Genomic DNA, 18,639 nt, shown 5'->3' with positions numbered 1-18,639 from the left:
TTACAAAAACAAAATTGCATTAGAAAATTAGATGATTACTCAAATGTATCAATTGATCAATCCATGGTAACAAATAAGCCAATACTTCGAATTTGCACCAACAGATACCAACATTCTTGCAAATTGAGCTGAAGCTTCTTCACAAGTCATTCAAAGCATATCTAACATGGAGAAATAAAGGTATTTTCAACTAACCATGGCTCCAAACAAAATTACAGCTACGGCAGAACAAAGATAACGCTACAATTCTACATACTGCTACAAAGCCAAAAAGGTAAAGATTTACCTGAGGCCCCTTTTGATTCAACCAACATAGTCATACCTACAGACCTTTCGATTCTTCGCCCCGAACCAGCCTAGAAATACTTCCTTGGCCTGCCCCTCTTCTTCGTCCCCGAAGGGTTTGAGGCAGCAACATATGACTGAGTGCCTCCGGAAGTCATGTTCACCGGAGGAGGAGGAGGAGGTGCCGCCGACACTGGTGTGGCGGCGGTGGCGGTGGCAGTGGCAGCACCACCACCAAAATTGGAGGGCATCCATTTGGGGATTTTTTTCGCTGCTGCCTCTGCATTCCCAGCCGTGAACCCCATCGGAAAAAAACCCCAGCAGCAATAGTAGGCGTCCTTTCCTGGCACCTGCGGCGGTATTGACCGGACCTCGGCGGCCGTAAATGCTCTCCGGCAGGCTTGATTGTCGCACCTCAAGCAACAGCCTTCGTAAGCCCTAGGAAATTCGTACAGATTGTAACAGTAGGGGCACGTCGTCCAGAAATTCCCCAACCATCCTGGATTTCCGCCGCCGCTATTCCTCACATTTGCGTCCACTCCGGCGGCGGAGGGGGTGGTTGCGGGGCCTCCGGAGCTTCTACCGCTGCGACGGACGGGTAATTTCTGGCTCGAACTGTCTCCTCTCTGCGCTGGTTGCTTCTTCTGCGGACGAGGTTGCTGCTGGTGATGTTTCTTCGATCCGAGATCCACCTTCGTGAATCGATTGGCGAATTCGCTGTCGAACGACGATTTCTTCGCTGAATCCGACAATACCGACCACGCATCGGCGACGAGGCGGAACGCGGAGTCGGCGAACGGGAATTTGTTCTTGTCGGGATGGAGGAGGAGCGCGAGTCGCCGATACTGCTTCTTAATCAGCTCAACTTCGTCGGTTCGTTGGGGAATTTGTAGAATCGCGTACCAATCGTGGTGATTCTGCCTCAGCCGCTTGCCCTCGGCGGCGAGGAGCACCTCCGCCACCGCCAAGATCTGATCGGAACCCTCGAGCAACGGCTCCGTCTCCTGCGCCAGAATGGCAAAATCCCTACATCCGGCATAGTCCTTGGAGCGGAGGAGCTTCTCGGCGATCCCAAGGAGGCGCTCCGCTTCGGCGCGGCTCGTCGTGGTGTGCCGCTCCATTGAAGCTCTGTAAAATGGAAACCTCGCTTTGGCTTTGGTTTGAGTTTGTCTGCGAGAGGGCTCACTAAGGAATTATTTGCTGCGCCGGATGCAATTTTTTCAAATGCATTGTAGACCTATATAAGACGTGGACTTCAATCTAACGGCTCTTGTCCAACTGGTGTATGTGGATCACCTGTAGATGATAATTTTGGAAAGTGGACGGATAGCCGTTGGATTTGGGATCATCTGACGGAGAATATGAAAGGTCGTTTAATGTACAACTCCCAGTCGCCGATTGTACATTATTTATAAGTTAAGTTTTCCTTCTAAAAATAAAGGGATAACTATAGATTTTTTTTTTTTTTTTTTTGTTTTTCAAATTGAGTTAATATTATTTGATAAAAATATATTATTTTTTTATAAAATATCATATAAAAATCCTATATAAAAAAAAATTAAATTAATATTCATTTTAAAATAACATTCAAACAAATTCTATTTTTTCATTTAAACTAATAAGTTTTGAAATTTTTTCTATTTAAAATTTTTGTGATTTAGATTTAATTTACTTGAATTTGAAAAAAAAAAGTTTGAATTCGGAAGATTATTTTTGAATGATTTTAGAATATTAATAGTTTGATAATTAATGGTAGATTGATTATATATATATAATATTTATTGGATTATCATTTTATTATTTCTATAAATTTAAAATAAATTTGAGTATAATTAATATATATAATTATATTTTTATGTATTAGAATTATTTACTCTTTCTTTTTTTTTTCTTTTTTTTAATAAAAATTGTTAAGTCAGATAACAATTGTCTTTAAAGATGGACATAACCCGAATATTAAATTCATCAAAATTAAAAAGATATTTTTTTTGACAATTTAAAATTGAACTTGATCGTAAAAGATTTGTATGAACAATAGCAAAAGTCAGTACAATAGTGGATATATATATATATTACATATATAAAGATTGAAATAGATCAATAAATTGTTTAAGAATATGTACAATTGGTTAGTAAATAAGTGAAACTTTAACATTGTTTAAGATCAATTTATCCCAGTATGACATCCTCTTGAATAATTTGGTGAATAATTCAATAGTTTCATATTCTAACATTAGTGATAAGCCTATAATCTATGTGTCAAATAATATATAAAAAACTTTTGATGATTATGATGCAAAAGAACCATAACAAAACAGAAAAAAAATGGGATAATTTCATTTGTCCAAAAATAATGAAAATTGTGAAAATAAAAATGAAAAAGAATTTATTTTTTTTTTTAAGAAATTCATTCCCATGAGAAGCATGAGAAGTGTCTAGTGGAATTTTCAAATTATAAGTTCATATGATTAGCACACAATAAATATGAATGATAGAACTTCTTACGGTAGAAAATGAGATTTAAGTGAAATCTCTTATAAATATGTAATATTTATGAGATGGTATTAAGTTGCATATATCAATTTTATGTTGTGTCTACAAGAAGACGACTTATGCAAATGTTATCCTCCCATTAAATGGGTTTGATTTGTGAAAAATGTGCAAAAAATTGTATTTCGAGATCTAATTCTAACAAATCAATCGATAAATAAAATAAGTTGACTCACTTCTTAGCTCAGTCCATCGAATTCGATCTATAAATTCACAACAATATATATATATACATGAAAAGACTAGTTATAATAATAAAATAAAATAAAAAAAACCAAGAACCTCCACCACTGTTAAAAAAAATTCATACATATTGAAGAATGCAACAAAAGAAATAAAATATAAATCTTGACAACTTGTATGTTATAACTCCAAAATTTACCCAAAAAAAGTGGAAATGCTAAGTTTGTGGAGAGTGCTACAATTGTTGATTATGTTGGATTTTTTGGGAATTTTTATTAATTGTTGAATATATTTGTCTTCATATTGAAATGATATTATTAAATATGTGTTGGTGAATGTTATAATAATTCACCATATGACAATAATTCATACAATACATACTATTATTGACTTCAAAATATGAAATATATTAATACAATACAAAATATTAAGCATAATTGTCAGTACATATTTCATGTTGTGTTAATTAAATATATATATTTTGATTATCTACATCTTATGCGTTGATTAATATAATTAGTATGATGCTATCATAATCCTTCTCTACAAATTATAATATTATTATAACAAAATAACAACATTATTATAATTTTATATTACAATTATATTGGTTAATAAATTTTAAAAACAAAACAAAACAATGCAATTTTTTAGGAATGGGGAAAAATATGTTGTGATATTTTTGAAAAAACATAACGAAACGTGCACTTTGATTTATAAACGTAATATTTCCAAAATAAATAAGAGATCAAATGTCATTCTCCAAAATCAAATTTTTGGACAAAGAGCAATTGGCATCTTTATTTTCTTTTTTATCTCCACTATTGTTTGCTCCAAAATCTCTAAATCCAGGCTTATAATGTCATTTGCCATAATTTGCTTTACAAATTTATAGTGCAATCTTATCTTGGCGTCTTTTGGCATCTGACATCGAATTTGTTGTCATGACTAAAACTAAAATCATGGATGATTCAAACAATTCCGTCGACATCTTCGAGTTCAAGGAAGATGAGCCGACCGAATTGCATGTGAAAGAGACGTCTCCCAAATTTTGGTTTGGTCATGCCCCTAATGGTAATGATGCATTTTAATGATCATGTTTATCATGTGTTGCTCTTCAAACATTTTGATGATCACGTGTTTCATGAGTTGCTCTTCAAACATTTTTCATGTTTCGATGATCACATTGTATTATATTTATTGGAGGCAAAATTTATAAATTATAATTAACTAAATTACTATTTTCTAAAATATGGATATAAAAATTTGTTAATTTATATAATTAAAGTTGACTAAATTAAAATTTTCCAAAACTATCAAAATAAATTTAATATGATTTTTGTAACTTCAATTTAGTTGACAAATTTTTGAAAAAAAATATTAAAACTTTTTTTTAAAAAAATATTTATTCTATGCGATTTCAAATTAAAATTTATACATTATTCAATATAAATATATTAATTTATTTCTTCTTATAAATATTATATCAAAATATTATTTAAATAAAAACTCAAATCAACAACTTTATTCACTAAAAAAAAATATCAATTTTCTAACAAAGTTTTTTTTGTGTCTAAATCCTCTTTTTCCGTTATTAAAGACATTAGAGAAAAAATTGCGTTAACTACACACTTTAGGAACATAATTCCGTTAGTGATTTCAAATCAGTTTCACACTGCAACAAAAAATACGTGTGATGTTGATCCTTTTATTTTACCTTATGGTAGTTAAGAAGTATTTTATGATGAGAAACAAAAATAGATAAAAAAAATCTCATAATAAATTATGAATTTCGTAAATAGTCATATTCCAATATTGTTTTTAATCTTTTAAGAAAAACGAATTACTATATGTTGAATGTCTAATATAGAAATGAAATTTCATATATTTGAAAGTACTGCCGGAAGAATTGATATATGATATGATATAAAATTATTTCAAAATGAAAAAATTATAAGAGTTCAAAATTTAATGAATGTAATTTTCATTCACAGTGGTTTGAAATTCGTCATATTGTTCTTATATTCAATCTATCGCGTTGGTTCAATCATTTTAATTTTTTAATTTTTTTTTCTAATTGAACGACTAGGACAAAATAAATATAATTTTTATTTATTTATTTTTTATGCTAACATAGCTTTATTAGCAAAGAAAAATTGATCTACAAAGATTAATATAAAGATTAATATAAGCATGTAAATAATAAAATCAATATACTAATTAATATTAAAAATTAATGACATTTTCTCTCAAAAACTAATTTAATTTGTTGATTTGTAATATGATGTGATAGTTTGGATTTAATCAACATGACATTATACTCGAATTTATTATTTATACCTATGAAATTTTTTGCTATTTTTTTTTAACGTTTTGTCTACTAAACTTATGTAAGTATTTATTTTTTGTTGTTTACTAAACTTATACACTTTTATTTATACATATATATAAACAATTTTAGCGGCAAAATATATTAGTATTACACAGTGTGTTTGTTTGGGGCTTTGGATTTTGAATTGAGATTTGAATAGTAAAAATTTTAAATTTGAATAGTTGTATGATGTGATATAAATAGGTGTTGATGTGATGTTTTGAATGTAAAATTAATTTTTAGTATAATATAAATAATGAAAAATAGGTGTTTGATTTAATATTTTTAGGGGGAAAAAATTGGATGAATAATGTAAATCCAATCCAATCCCCCAAACAAATACACCCTAATAACTTCTAAAAATACACTCATCTATTTTTATTTATTTTTAATCTACCATATGTTTACAATTAAAATATTATTATTATTTAATTTTCATATCTACACATATCTACATATTTTTTTTTATGGAGAGATAGTATAATTTTATATTTTTTTACTTCTTTAAATACAATTTATAAAATTATTATATAGAAATAATAAGGATAAAGTTCTTAAAAATATATAAAATTATAAGGTGTGTTACATTTCGTTTAATTTTGAAGGTTTTTTTTTTGTATTTTTTAGTAATACGATTTTCTATAAATATTGAATTTATTTGCCCAATAAAATTTCTTCTGGAATACTTTCCAATATAAACATATATATTTATTCTCTTACAAAAATTCAACTTTCAATATAAAATACTATTATTATTTTTTTATATTATCGATATAAATTTTCATATCTCACAAAAAATACCGCAAATTAAACGATAAACAAACAAACAAAACCAAGTATATTCTCTTATAGAAAATCACCACCCTCATGCTTGCTGCTCCGCGGCCTTCGCCCGTCATACCGCCAGACCGGTTAGATTAATATATATATATTTAAAAAGAAAAAACGTTGAACTGTCGGTTCAAACTGACAGTTTACAATTTGAAAAAAAAAGCAGGAATTAAAACTGAACCACGTAGAAATCGCTTCGGTTTCGGTAATATGACGATTTTGGTTAGCTGGTTCAAACTGATTGAGCATACCTTAAAGAGATTTATGATGACACAACTAAATACCACTTTGGGGGCAGAATGGTAATATTTCCATTCGAAGGGGAAATTACCCTAATTCTCCAAATCAAATTGCCGGACTAAGGGCGACGGTAGACGGATGTTGTTTTCGTTACTATTACAGTTTTGCTCCAAAATTCCCAAATTTGTGTTTATAATGTCCTCTGACCTTGCGCCCTAATTGGTGTTTATAATATTTATAAATTTATGTCGCACTTGTTTCAGTAATTATTAAGTTAATTGTGTTTGATTATGTGCAGTACTTGCTATACACATTCTTTATTGTTTAGTGTGAAATTAATTAATTATGAACATTAGAGATGTTTTCGTTTAAACAAATAGTTTTTAGATTCTTTGAAATTTTGGAAGTTTTGAAAAAGTAGAAATTTAGTTGATGTTTTATGAAAGAAAAAAAAAGTGTATTTGATATGATACTTTTAAAAAAATAAATAGTGCCAAATGGATAAAAATTGGTTATGTAAATGTAGTTGTGATTCTCCCCAATAGAGTTGAAAGTAACCTTATTTAGTTATTTTAATTGTGATTAGATTATGACAACAATCAACTGTTGTTTAAAATTGTGTTTATACTTTAATCTTGTGAATTATGATCGCTGTATAGGAAAAAAAATTAAGGCATTAAATGTAATTCGTTAGCTTGTATGGTTACCAACAATAGAAAAGAGTTTCGGTTGGCTTGGAAGTCAATGCCGTCGATATTATAGCAATTTGTCTCGAAAGTTAGTGTAGTCAATATTATAGTAATTTGTGTTTGTTTGAGAGATTTTTTTGGATTTCCACTATTCATCCTATTTTTTTCCCCCAAAAACATCAAATCAAACACCTATTTTTCATTTTTTATATTATACTAAAAATCAATTTTACATTCAAAATATCACATCAACGCCTATTTATATCACATCATACAACTATTCAAATTCAAAATTTTTACTATTCAAATCTCAACTCAAAATCCAACCTTCAAACAAACACACCAAATCGTCACTATTTGAAAATTGCTTGGCTAGATTTAGAAATATTGGATCGCTTAGGTTTTCTTATTATTTCGGGTGCAGTATAAATTACTTTAGTTAGGATTTGTAATCTAGTTTGCAACATGTTAATTGGAATTTCTGATATTAAAAAATCATTATCTTACCTTGTAGTGGAGTACTTAGTCTATGTTCTAGCTAGTTTTCAGAAACATATATATATTTGAAATAATATTATGCATTTTCATTTCTACTATCCTGAATTTTTTTATGTATTACATGTGCTAGTTTCTGGAGTATCAAAAGAATAAAATTTGAGTATGTTGCAGTGATCCAGCCGACACTAGTTATAATCATGATACTGCCGGTTAATTTTCTCTCATCAATAACAATGTTTTTGTTGAGATGCCTGACCTAAGTCATGTTTTGAATAATGGTTTTAAGAACCATAAGCAAGATGTGGACATCAAATTTGATGTTATTCAATCTAGAAGTGGTCGGTATACCAGAACTCAAGTCCAACATTGATGCTACGGTACGGTTGGAAGGCCACCTGAACCGTGCCATTCTAGAAGCTCCCAACAGTGTAATATATTTTTAACCACTTAAAGACACAGTTGTTTTCATAAACAACTTCATCCTGAATTCGGTTGATATGTTTCCAAACAATGTTTAGAAAATGTTTGTTCGCGCGACGTTAGGTGTTGAAGAGAGCATGAGCAAGGACTTTCTGTCTAATGCCAAAAATAAAATTGACTTGTCAATATTTCTTGTTTCATCTAACATTGTAATGCCCCCAACTCCCAAGAAAAGATTTTTGATCATTTATGTTGTACTGTTTCAACTTCCATTGATGGACCAACTTTCCAATTACTTCAATAGCATGGATATGATAATTTTATTTGTCTTTTTTTTTGGTCAATTTTAATTTGTTTATCATTTTTCTAAAATACCTTTTACCCCAAAACTCCATCTCTTAAATATGCAGAAATCGAGATTTAGGTTGTGTTTTTTTGTGGATTTTATCCCAAGATTTATTTAATATTATATGATAAATTTAATATTATATGATAAATTATATGATAAATTTATCAAACAATTACGTTTCTTTTTTAATATTATATGATAAATTTATTTTACATTCAAAATATCACATCAACATTTATTTATGTCACATCAAACAACTATTCAAATTCAACTTTTTACTATTAAAAAATCAAAACTCAAAATCCCAAACCCACAAACAAACGCACCCTTAGGCATTATTCAATTCTAAATTCAAATATACTTACGAAAGTATGATTACAATTATATATATAAATGCTTTCTATAAACTAACCATATAATTCTTTTGATCTGGAACCTTCGTTTGTAGTTATCCCGAATCTAATTGTTATGTTTCATGTTCGACATTATTAAGGAAAATTTTAATTTGTTAGGTTGTTGTTATATATTAAAATATTTTATGGTTTTATTGGGCCTATAAATGAATTCTAACGTTTGGGCCCACGGATAAACCCAAAAAGAAAGTGGGTCTTCAAACACCCATTGAGGGAAATGGTCAGCCAGTCGGTAGCCCGCCTGGTCGGCTGGCCAGTCAGTAGCCTGTTTGGTCGGCTGGTCAATCAATAGCTCGTCTAGTTGGCTAGTTTGTCAGCAGCTTGTCTGGTCGGCTGGTCAATCAGTAGCCTGTCTGGTCGGCCGGTCTGTTCACAGTCGGTCTGGTCGGTTGGCAGCATGGAATGTTACCGAAGAACGGTTCTTCAGGCGGTTGCAACTGCGAGGTAGTTTTTGTTAGTTATAACCATGAGACAGTTCCTCAAGAGAGTTACAACCGACTGCGCACATTATCTGATAACTGACTTGAAGGGCATCTAACAGGCAACTCGCGTCCGGCAAAGGACATCTTCAATCAATATCAATTTCAGTGAATTTTGCTTTGGGGAATCATCCTTTTTATCTTTCAGTATATGTTGCTTTTTGTTTCTTACATTTTGTACGATATCTAAGGATTTATGATTCCAGATATTATTGTAGTCAAATTCGAATTAATTTCGGATTTTATTTTTTATTGTTGAAAATAGCATCAACAATTTGGTGACCACAGTGGGAGACGAGGCAAGATTCCTGATCCTACGACAGACGGAAATTTCATACGACTAAGGTCTGGCTGAATCATCGGAAGGATCCATATGGCAGGTTCACAACCTCAAGTCTCTTCCACCATGGCGGGGGAAACAACATTACCTTCCGTGGTTAACACAGGGGAATTTCCTCAAGCACCCACTGATTGGGTGACATATGTTCAGCAATTGAACAATCAGCAAACACAAACTATGCAGACAATGTTGCGAGAGCAACATAATTTGATGCAGAATATGTTAGATCAAACACCGGCAAGGGTAACTCTTCAATCCACTCAAACACCACCAACCGTATCACCATCCAGATTACAGACGAATTTCACCGGGCCATCCTATGTTGACAGCACCATTCCGAGTACTGCTATTAGAGGAGATAGAGGCAAAACACCCTTGACATACCCGAATACAGTCCCGTTGGGTGCTAGAAGGGTTGATCAAGCAATGTTTGAAAGGGAAGAAAGGATGGAAGGATAGGCTCACAACCCCATTCCGGTTTTTGATCATAATCCACCCAGGGTAGACCTAGAAGATATTGCTCAAGTACTACGAGTACATTTTGGCATGAATCCACAAATGGTGAACAAGCCAACGTACCAAAGACCCTTCCCAGAGAGGGTAATCAATGAACACCCTTTCTCAAGAAACTATCGGCCGCCAAATTTCCACGCCTTCTCGGGAGAAGACGGTTCATCAACCATTGAGCATGTAGGTTGTTTCACGGCCCAGTTGGGGGAAGTCGGTAACAATCTTTTTTATAAGTTACAATTGTTTGGTCTATCCCTGACTAGAACAACATTCTCTTGGTTCGCTAACCTTCCGGCCGGACAAATCCAAACTTGGGAGGTTTGGAAGCAACATTTCACGCTAGATTCTTTAATCCTGTTCAGATGGTGCCGCTTACAGATTTGTTGGAGATTAAGCAGATGCCAGAAAAAACAGTGTACCAATTCATCGAACGAATTCTTCTGATGAAAGGTCATTGTCCAACCGTGATTGAAGAAAGCGAGATGACCAATTTAGTGGTAATGAATATGCATTCGTGAGTACGGGAAGCTCTAACAGCCCATGATGTTGGAGATTTAGCCAGTTTGGCGGCCAAAGCTGGTCTTTCGGAGTCCTTGTTTAGGGAAAATGATCAGAATTACCGGCGACATAAAGTGCAGCAAATGGCTAGTGTGGAAACGGAAGTCTATTTGTCAGATGTCGAACAAGCTAGGAATGTGGAGGAGATGGCAGCAGAGATCATACATGGGAAACCATATGTATGTCCCAAGTTGAAACCGATTCCTAGGACAGAAGAGAAGGATCAACCCACCTTTGATGCATCTAAAGCAGATGAGATATTCGACATTCTCTTGGCCGATGGGCAAATTCGAATTCCGAAAGGACAACGTTTGACAACCAAAGAAGAAATAAAAGGGAGGCCATATTGTAAATGGCATAACTCTTTTACTCACTACATTAGTCAGTGGAAGCATTTCCGAAAGGAAATTCAAAGGGCCATTAAGGCAGGACGTTTCAAGTATGTCATAATGGGAGTGGAGCAACAACCTTTTCCAAAGGTAACTACTGCTTTTATTTCTGTTCGTCATTCACAGGATCATCGGTTGGGAGATGATGAAGACACAAAAAGAAGGGAACAAAACCCAAGGAGAGGGTAGAAGAGTCGAATGACAAGTTCAAAGTTTGTGAAAGCTAGGTTACAGAGAAATTGGATAACGTTGATGGCACCTTTGAAGTAAACGTTAATGATTAGGTAGTGGTTCGTGATCAACCGACCCGTAAACCTCGGTAGGTGCATGACGGACGGAATAGGAATCGGAAGCCACTTCCAGTTGACATAGATCCACGGTTTCTAGGTATGATATGAACCGAACGCAAATTCGTAATGCCAAACGCAGGTATGCTGCTCGTCACGGGAAACAACCACGTAAAGAACGCCTGAAACCATCAAAACCGTCGCCAGGACAAAGAGATCAAGAAGGCTCTCCGTTCAGGAAAAGAAGGGAAGAGAGACCAGTTAAGAAGACCCTGTGTTTTCTTTGTCAATTTTGTAGACGAATTAATATCGATCCCGTGATAGAAGAAGCAAAAGAGGAATCATCCAACCTGGTTTTTGGTTCATTTTCTCAAGATGAGATGAAGGGATTACACAGAAGGATCCAAAATGCGGGAGGAACATATAGTGCGCCATTTCAGGTTTGGATGACTGGCATGCGTCGGTTTGAAGAGGAAGAGTGGGCAAGCTTCAGTGACGGTTATATGGAAGAACCAGAATGGGCATAGATAGCAATGGGTCTCAACTCAATGCCGGAACTACCCCCGCCAATGATCTTTCCGCCTTTGCCTGAAGGAGCGATCCCTCATTTGAAGCCATTATATGTAAGTGGTCATATTTGTGGAAAGCCAATTAACAAGGTTTTTATTGATAATGGAGCTATTTTCAACGTCATGCACGGAGATCAATGTAGGAGTTTGTTGGGACGCGTGGCACCCACTCTGTCTCGATGGACCGCCTGAGCGGCATTCGTACGTCGGGTCACGAGTTCGCTGTTGTGTGCCGGAGCAGACATCGACAATGATTGTTTCGTAGGTTCACATACAGAATCCATGTTACGAGTTCTTCTTTCGATAAAAGATACATCTTATAGGACTCCTCGTGATGATGTGGGTTCGTCGACGCCCTTGTGCGAATCCTCGTTTGCAATATACGTCTGTACAACGGCTCTGTGCGAGGTGGACAGGGTTGTGGTTTGCGATTCTTGACCGCAACGTGCATCGCAGGGAATCCCTTTTGGTTGCCTACATATGCACGGAGATCCATGTAGGAGTTTTTTGGGACATGTGGCACACACTCTGTCTCGATGGACTGTCTGAGCGGCATTCGTACATCAGGTCACGAGTTCACTGTTGCCTGCCGGGGCAGACATCGACAATGATCCTTTCGTAGGTTCATCTACAGAATCCTTGTTACGAGTTCTTCTTTCTCTAAATGATACGCCTTAATGGACTTCTCGTGATGACGCAGGTTCGTCGGCGCCCGTGCGCGAATCCTCGTTTGCAATATACGGCTGGACGACGACTCCGTGCGTGGCGAACAGGATCATCGTTCGCAATTCTTGACCGCGACGTGCATCGCAAGGAATCCCTTTTTGCTGCCTACATATGCACTGAGATCCACGCAGGAGTTTTTCGGGATGCGTGGCGCACACTCTCTCTCGATGGATGGCCTTAGTCGCATTCGTACGTCGTGTCACGAGTTCGCTGTTGCCTATCAGGGCAGACATCGACAATGATCCTTTCGCAGGTTCACCTCAAGAATCCTTGTTACGAGTTCTGCTTTCTCAGCACGACAATGAATTTCGCGACTCGCGTGACGAATCCGGTCGTGCACGTCCTCGTTCGCAATACGGGCTTACAGCTCCTGCACGGCGGATGGTTCGCGATTCTTGTGCACATCACTGGTTCCTTTTACGGATGCGACATCCGCACGGCGGAAAATCGTCGTTCGCGATTCTTGTCCGCGACGCGTCACGCCCTTTTTGTTGCCTACATATGCGAATCGAGGAGTTCGTTGGGACGCGTGGCGCCCCGCTGTCAATGCGAGAGTGGCAATCGTAAGTCGGGTTCGTTTGATGCCGGAGCAGACTCGATAATGGGATTTGAAGGTTCACCTATAGAATCCTTGTTATGGGTTCTCCTTTCTCTAGATGATGAGCGTTTATTCGCTTCTCCGACGACGACGAATTCGTCGGCGCCCGTGCGGAAGGGTCGTTCGCAATATACTCCTGCGACGATGGTTAATTTTTTGCTGCCTATATCTTCGTTCGATCCTTGTAGCGACGTGCATCGCGTGGCGCACACTTTGTCTCGATGGACGGCCTGAGCGGAATTCGTACGTCGGGTCACGAGTTTGCTGTTGTCTGCCAAGGAAGACATCGACAATGATCCTCTCGCAGGTTCACCTACAGAATCCTTGTTACGACTTTTTCTTTCTCTAAACGATATGGCTTATTGGACTTCCCGTGATGACGCGGGTTGATCGGCTCCCGTGCGCGAATCCTCGTTCGTAATATACGGTTGGACGACGGCTCCGTACGCGGCGGACAGGGTCGTCATTCGCGATTCTTGCCCGCGATGTGCATAGCAGAGAATCCCATTTTGCTGCCTACATATGCATGGAGATCAATGAAGGAGTTTGTTTGGACGCGTGGCGCCCACTCTGTTTCGATTGACCACTTGAGCCGCATTCGTACGTCGAGTCACGAGTTCGCTGTTGTCTGCCGGAGCAGGCATCGAAAATTATAGTTTTGCAGGTTCACCTACATAATCCATGTTATGAGTTCTCATTTCTCTAAACGATAAGGCTTATTGGATTTCTCGCGATGACCCAGGTCGTCGGCACTCGTGTGCGAATCCTCGTTCGCAATATACGACTTGACGACGGCTCAGTGCTCGGCGGAATGGGTCGTCATTCGCGATTCTTGACTGTGATGTGCATCGCAGGGAATCCCTTTTGTCTCCCTACATATGGACGGAGATCCGTGAAGGAGTATGCTGGGACGCGTGGCGCCCACTCTGTCGAGATGGACCCCCTGAGCAGCATTTGTACGTCGGATCACAAGTTCGCTGTTGTGTGTCGAAGCAGACATCAATAATGACCATTTCGCAGGTTCACCTACAGAATCCTTGTTACGACTTCTTTTTTCTTTAAATTATACGTCTTATTGGACTTCTCGCGATCATGCGAGTTCGTCGGCGCCAGTGCGCGAATCCTTGTTCGCAATATACAGCTAGACGATGGCTCTGTGCACGGCGGATAGGGTCGTCGTTCATGATTCTTGGCCACGACGTGCATCGCGAGAATGCCGGTCAGGCCGTCCATCGAGACAAGGTGGGCCCCACCAAAACCTCCTGCGCGGATTTTTCGTTAATTTGTAGGCCAAAAATGGATTTCCTGCGATGCACGTCGCGGCCAAAAATCGCGAACGACGACCTTGTCCGCCGCTCCGGACCCGTCGTCCAGCCGTATATTGCGAACGAGGATTCGCGCACGGGCCCGACGCGAACCCGCGTCAACGCGAGAAGTCCAGTAAGTCTTATCGTTTAGAGAAAAGAGAACTCGTAACAAGGATTCTATAGTTGAACCTGCGGAAGGATCATTGTCGATGTCTGCCCCCAGCAGACAACAGCGAATTCGCGACCCGACGTACGAATGCCGGTCAGGCCTTCCATCGAGACAGAGTGGGCACCCCAAAAAACTCCTGCGCGCGGATTTTCGTGAATTTGTAGGCTGGCAAAAAATGGATTTCCTGCGATGCACGTCGCGGCCAAAAATCGCGAACGACGACCTTGTCCGCCGCTCCCGGACCCCGTCGTCCAGCCGTATATTGCGAACGAGGATTCGCGCAGGGGCGCCGACGAACCCGCGTCAACGCGAGAAGTCCAGTAAGTCTTTATCGTTTTAGAGAAAGAGAACTCGTAACAAGGATTCTATAGTTGAACCTGCGGAAGGATCATTGTCGATGTCTGCCCGGCACAGACAACAGCGAATTCGCGACCCGACGTACGAATGCCGGTCAGGCCGTCCATCGAGACAGAGTGGGCACCCCAAAAAACTCCTGCGCGGGATTTTCGTTAATTTGTAGGCAGCAAAAATGGATTTCCTGCGATGCACGTCGCGGCCAAAATCGCGAACGACGACCTTGTCCGCCTCTCCGGTCGACGGACCGTCGTCCAGCCGTATTTGCGAACGAGGATTCGCGCAGGGGCGCCGACGAACCCCGCGTCAACGCGAGAAGTCCAGTAAGTCTTATCGTTTAGAGAAAAGAAGAACTCGTAACAAGGATTCTATAGTTGAAACCTGCGGAAGGATCATTGTCGATGTCTGTGCCCCGGCAGCAGACAACAGCGAATTCGCGACACCTACTACGAATGCCGGTCAGGCCGTCCATCGAGACAGAGTTGGGCACCCCAAAAAACTCCTGCGCGGATTTTCGTTAATTTTGTAGGCAGCAAAAATGGATTTCCTGTCGATGCACGTCGCGGCCAAAAATCGCGAACGACGACCTTGTCCGCCGCTCCCGTACCCGTCGTCCAGCCGTATATTGCGAACGAGGATTCGCGCACGGGCGCCCGACGAACCCGCGTCAACGCGAGAAGTCCAGTAAGTCTATCGTTTAGAGAAAAGAGAACTCGTAACAAGGATTCTATAGTTGAACCTGCGGAAGGATCATTGTCGATGTCTGCCCCGGCAGCAGACAACAGCGATTCGTGACCCCGACGTACGAATGCCGGTCAGGCCCGTCATCGAGACAGAGTGGGCACCACAAAAACTCCTGCGCGGATTTTTCGTAATTTGTAGGCAGCCAAAATGGATTTCCTGCGATGCACGTCGCGGCCAAAATCGCGAACGACGACCTTGTCCGCCGCTCCCGGACCCGTCGTTCCAGCCGTATATTGCGAACGAGGATTCGCGCAGGGGCGCCGACGAACCCGCGCGTCAACGCGAGAAGTCCAGTAAGTCTTATCGTTTAGAGAAAAGAGAACTCGTACAGGATTCTATAGTTGAACCTGCGGAAGGATCATTGTCGATGTCTGCCCCGCAGCACAACACAGCGATTCGCGACCCGACGTACGAATGCCGGTCAGGCCGTCCATCGAGACATAGTGGGCACCCCAAAAACTCCTGCGCGGATTTTCGTTGAATTTGTAGGCAGCAAAAATGGATTTCCTGCGATGCACGTCGCGGCCAAAAATCGCGAACGACGACCTTGTCCGCCGCTCACGGCCCGGACCCGTCGTCCAGCCGTATATTGCGAACGAGGATTCGCGCAGGGGCGACCGACGAACCCGCGTCAACGCGAGAAGTCCAGTAAGTCTTATCGTTTAGAGAAAAGAGAACTCGTAACAAGGATTCTATAGTTGAACCTGCGGAAAGGATCATTGTCGATGTCTGCCCCGGCAGCAACAACAGCGAATTCGCGACCCGACGTACGAATGCCGGTCAGGCCGTCCATCGAGACAGAGTGGGCACCCCAAAAAACTCCTGCGCGGATTTTCGTGAATTTTGTAGGCAGCAAAAATGGATTTCCTGCGATGCACGTCGCGGCCAAAAATCGCGAACGACGACCTTGTCCGCCGCTCCCGGACCCGTCGTCCAGCCGTATATTGCGAACGGGATTCGCGCACGGGCGCCGACGAAACCCCGCGTCAACGCGAGAAGTCCAGTAAGTCTTATCGTTTAGAGAAAAGAGAACTCGTAACAAGGATTCTATAGTTGAACCTGCGGAAGGATCATTGTCGATGTCTGCCCCGGCAGCAGACAACAGCGAATTCGCGACCCGACGTACGAATGCCGGTCAGGCCGTCCATCGAGACAGAGTGGGCCCCCAAAAAACTCCTGCGCGGATTTTCGTGAATTTGTAGGCAGCAAAAAGGATTTCCTGCGATGCACGTCGCGGCCAAAAATCGCGAACGACGACCTTGTCCGCCGCTCCCGGACCCGTCGTCCAGCCGTATATTGCGAACGAGGATTCGCGCACGGGCGCCGACGAACCGCGTCAACGCGAGAAGTCCAGTAAGTCTTATCGTTTAGAGAAAGAGAACTCGTAACAAGGATTCTATAGTTGAACCTGCGGAAGGATCATTGTCGATGTCTGCCCCGGCAGCAGACAACAGCGAATTCGCGACCCGACGTACGAATGCCGGTCAGGCCGTCCATCGAGACAGAGTGGGCACCCCAAAAAAACTCCTGCGCGGATTTTCGTTATTTTGTAGGCAGCGAAAATGGATTTCCTGCGATGCACGTCGCGGCCAAAAATCGCGAACGACGACCTTGTCCGCCGCTCCCGGACCCGTCGTCCAGCCGTATATTGCGAACGAGGATTCGCGCAGGGGCGCCGACGAACCCCGCGTCAACGCGAGAAGTCCAGTAAGTCTTATCGTTTAGAGAAAAGAGAACTCGTAACAAGGATTCTATAGTTGAACCTGCGGAAGGATCATTGTCGATGTCTGCCCCGGCAGCAGACAACAGCGAATTCGCGACCCGACGTACGAATGCCGGTCAGGCCGTCCATCGAGACAGAGTGGGCACCCCAAAAACTCCTGCGCGGATTTTCGTTATTTTGTAGGCAGCAAAATTGATTTCCTGCGATGCACGTCGCGGCCAAAAATCGCGAACGACGACCTTGTCCGCCGCTCCCGGACCCGTCGTCCAGCCGTATATTGCGAACGAGGATTCGCGCAGGGGCGCCGACGAACCCGCGTCAACGCGAGAAGTCCAGTAAGTCTTATCGTTTAGAGAAAAGAGAACTCGTAACAAGGATTCTATAGTTGAACCTGCGGAAGGATCATTGTCGATGTCTGCCCCGGCAGCAGACAACAGCGAATTCGCGACCCGACGTACGAATGCCGGTCAGGCCGTCCATCGAGACAGAGTGGGCACCCCAAAAAACCCTGCGCGGATTTTCGTGAATTTGTAGGCAGCAAAAATGGATTTCCTGCGATGCACGTCGCGGCCAAAAATCGCGAACGACGACCTTGTCCGCCGCTCCCGGACCCGTCGTCCAGCCGTATATTGCGAACGAGGATTCGCGCAGGGGCGCCGACGAACCCGCGTCAACGCGAGAAGTCCAGTAAGTCTTATCGTTTAGAGAAAAGAGAACTCGTAACAAGGATTCTATAGTTGAACCTGCGGAAGGATCATTGTCGATGTCTGCCCCGGCAGCAGACAACAGCGAATTCGCGACCCGACGTACGAATGCCGGTCAGGCCGTCCATCGAGACAGAGTGGGCACCCCAAAAAACTCCTGCGCGGATTTTCGTTAATTTGTAGGCAGCAAAAATGGATTTCCTGCGATGCACGTCGCGGCCAAAAATCGCGAACGACGACCTTGTCCGCCGCTCCCGGACCCGTCGTCCAGCCGTATATTGCGAACGAGGATTCGCGCACGGGCGCCGACGAACCCGCGTCAACGCGAGAAGTCCAGTAAGTCTTATCGTTTA

The 18,639-nt window shown here is 40.6% G+C and overlaps 1 protein-coding gene across 1 annotated transcript; it reads right to left on the bottom strand.

The window, feature by feature from the left end:
- On the bottom strand, positions 1-1,485 carry LOC127265053 (uncharacterized). The gene has a single exon (XM_051294718.1). It carries the CDS (start codon positions 1,404-1,406, stop codon positions 357-359), a length of 1,050 nt encoding a protein of 349 aa, XP_051150675.1. The 5' UTR covers positions 1,407-1,485; the 3' UTR covers positions 1-356.
- Positions 1,486-18,639: the final 17,154 nt, after the last annotated feature.

Source organism: Andrographis paniculata, unplaced genomic scaffold, assembly GCF_009805555.1.
Source record: "Andrographis paniculata isolate CXL003 unplaced genomic scaffold, ASM980555v1 Contig71END, whole genome shotgun sequence".
In the NCBI taxonomy this organism is placed as follows: Eukaryota; Viridiplantae; Streptophyta; class Magnoliopsida; order Lamiales; family Acanthaceae; genus Andrographis; species Andrographis paniculata.
The sequence above is the reverse complement of the archived record's forward strand: the minus strand, read 5'-3'. Positions and strand labels throughout refer to the sequence as shown.

What these genes read in the sequence shown, in the direction of transcription:
- LOC127265053 (XM_051294718.1), bottom strand. Translation starts at nt 1,406, where the DNA reads ATGGAGCGGCACACCACGACGAGCCGCGCCGAAGCGGAGCGCCTCCTT.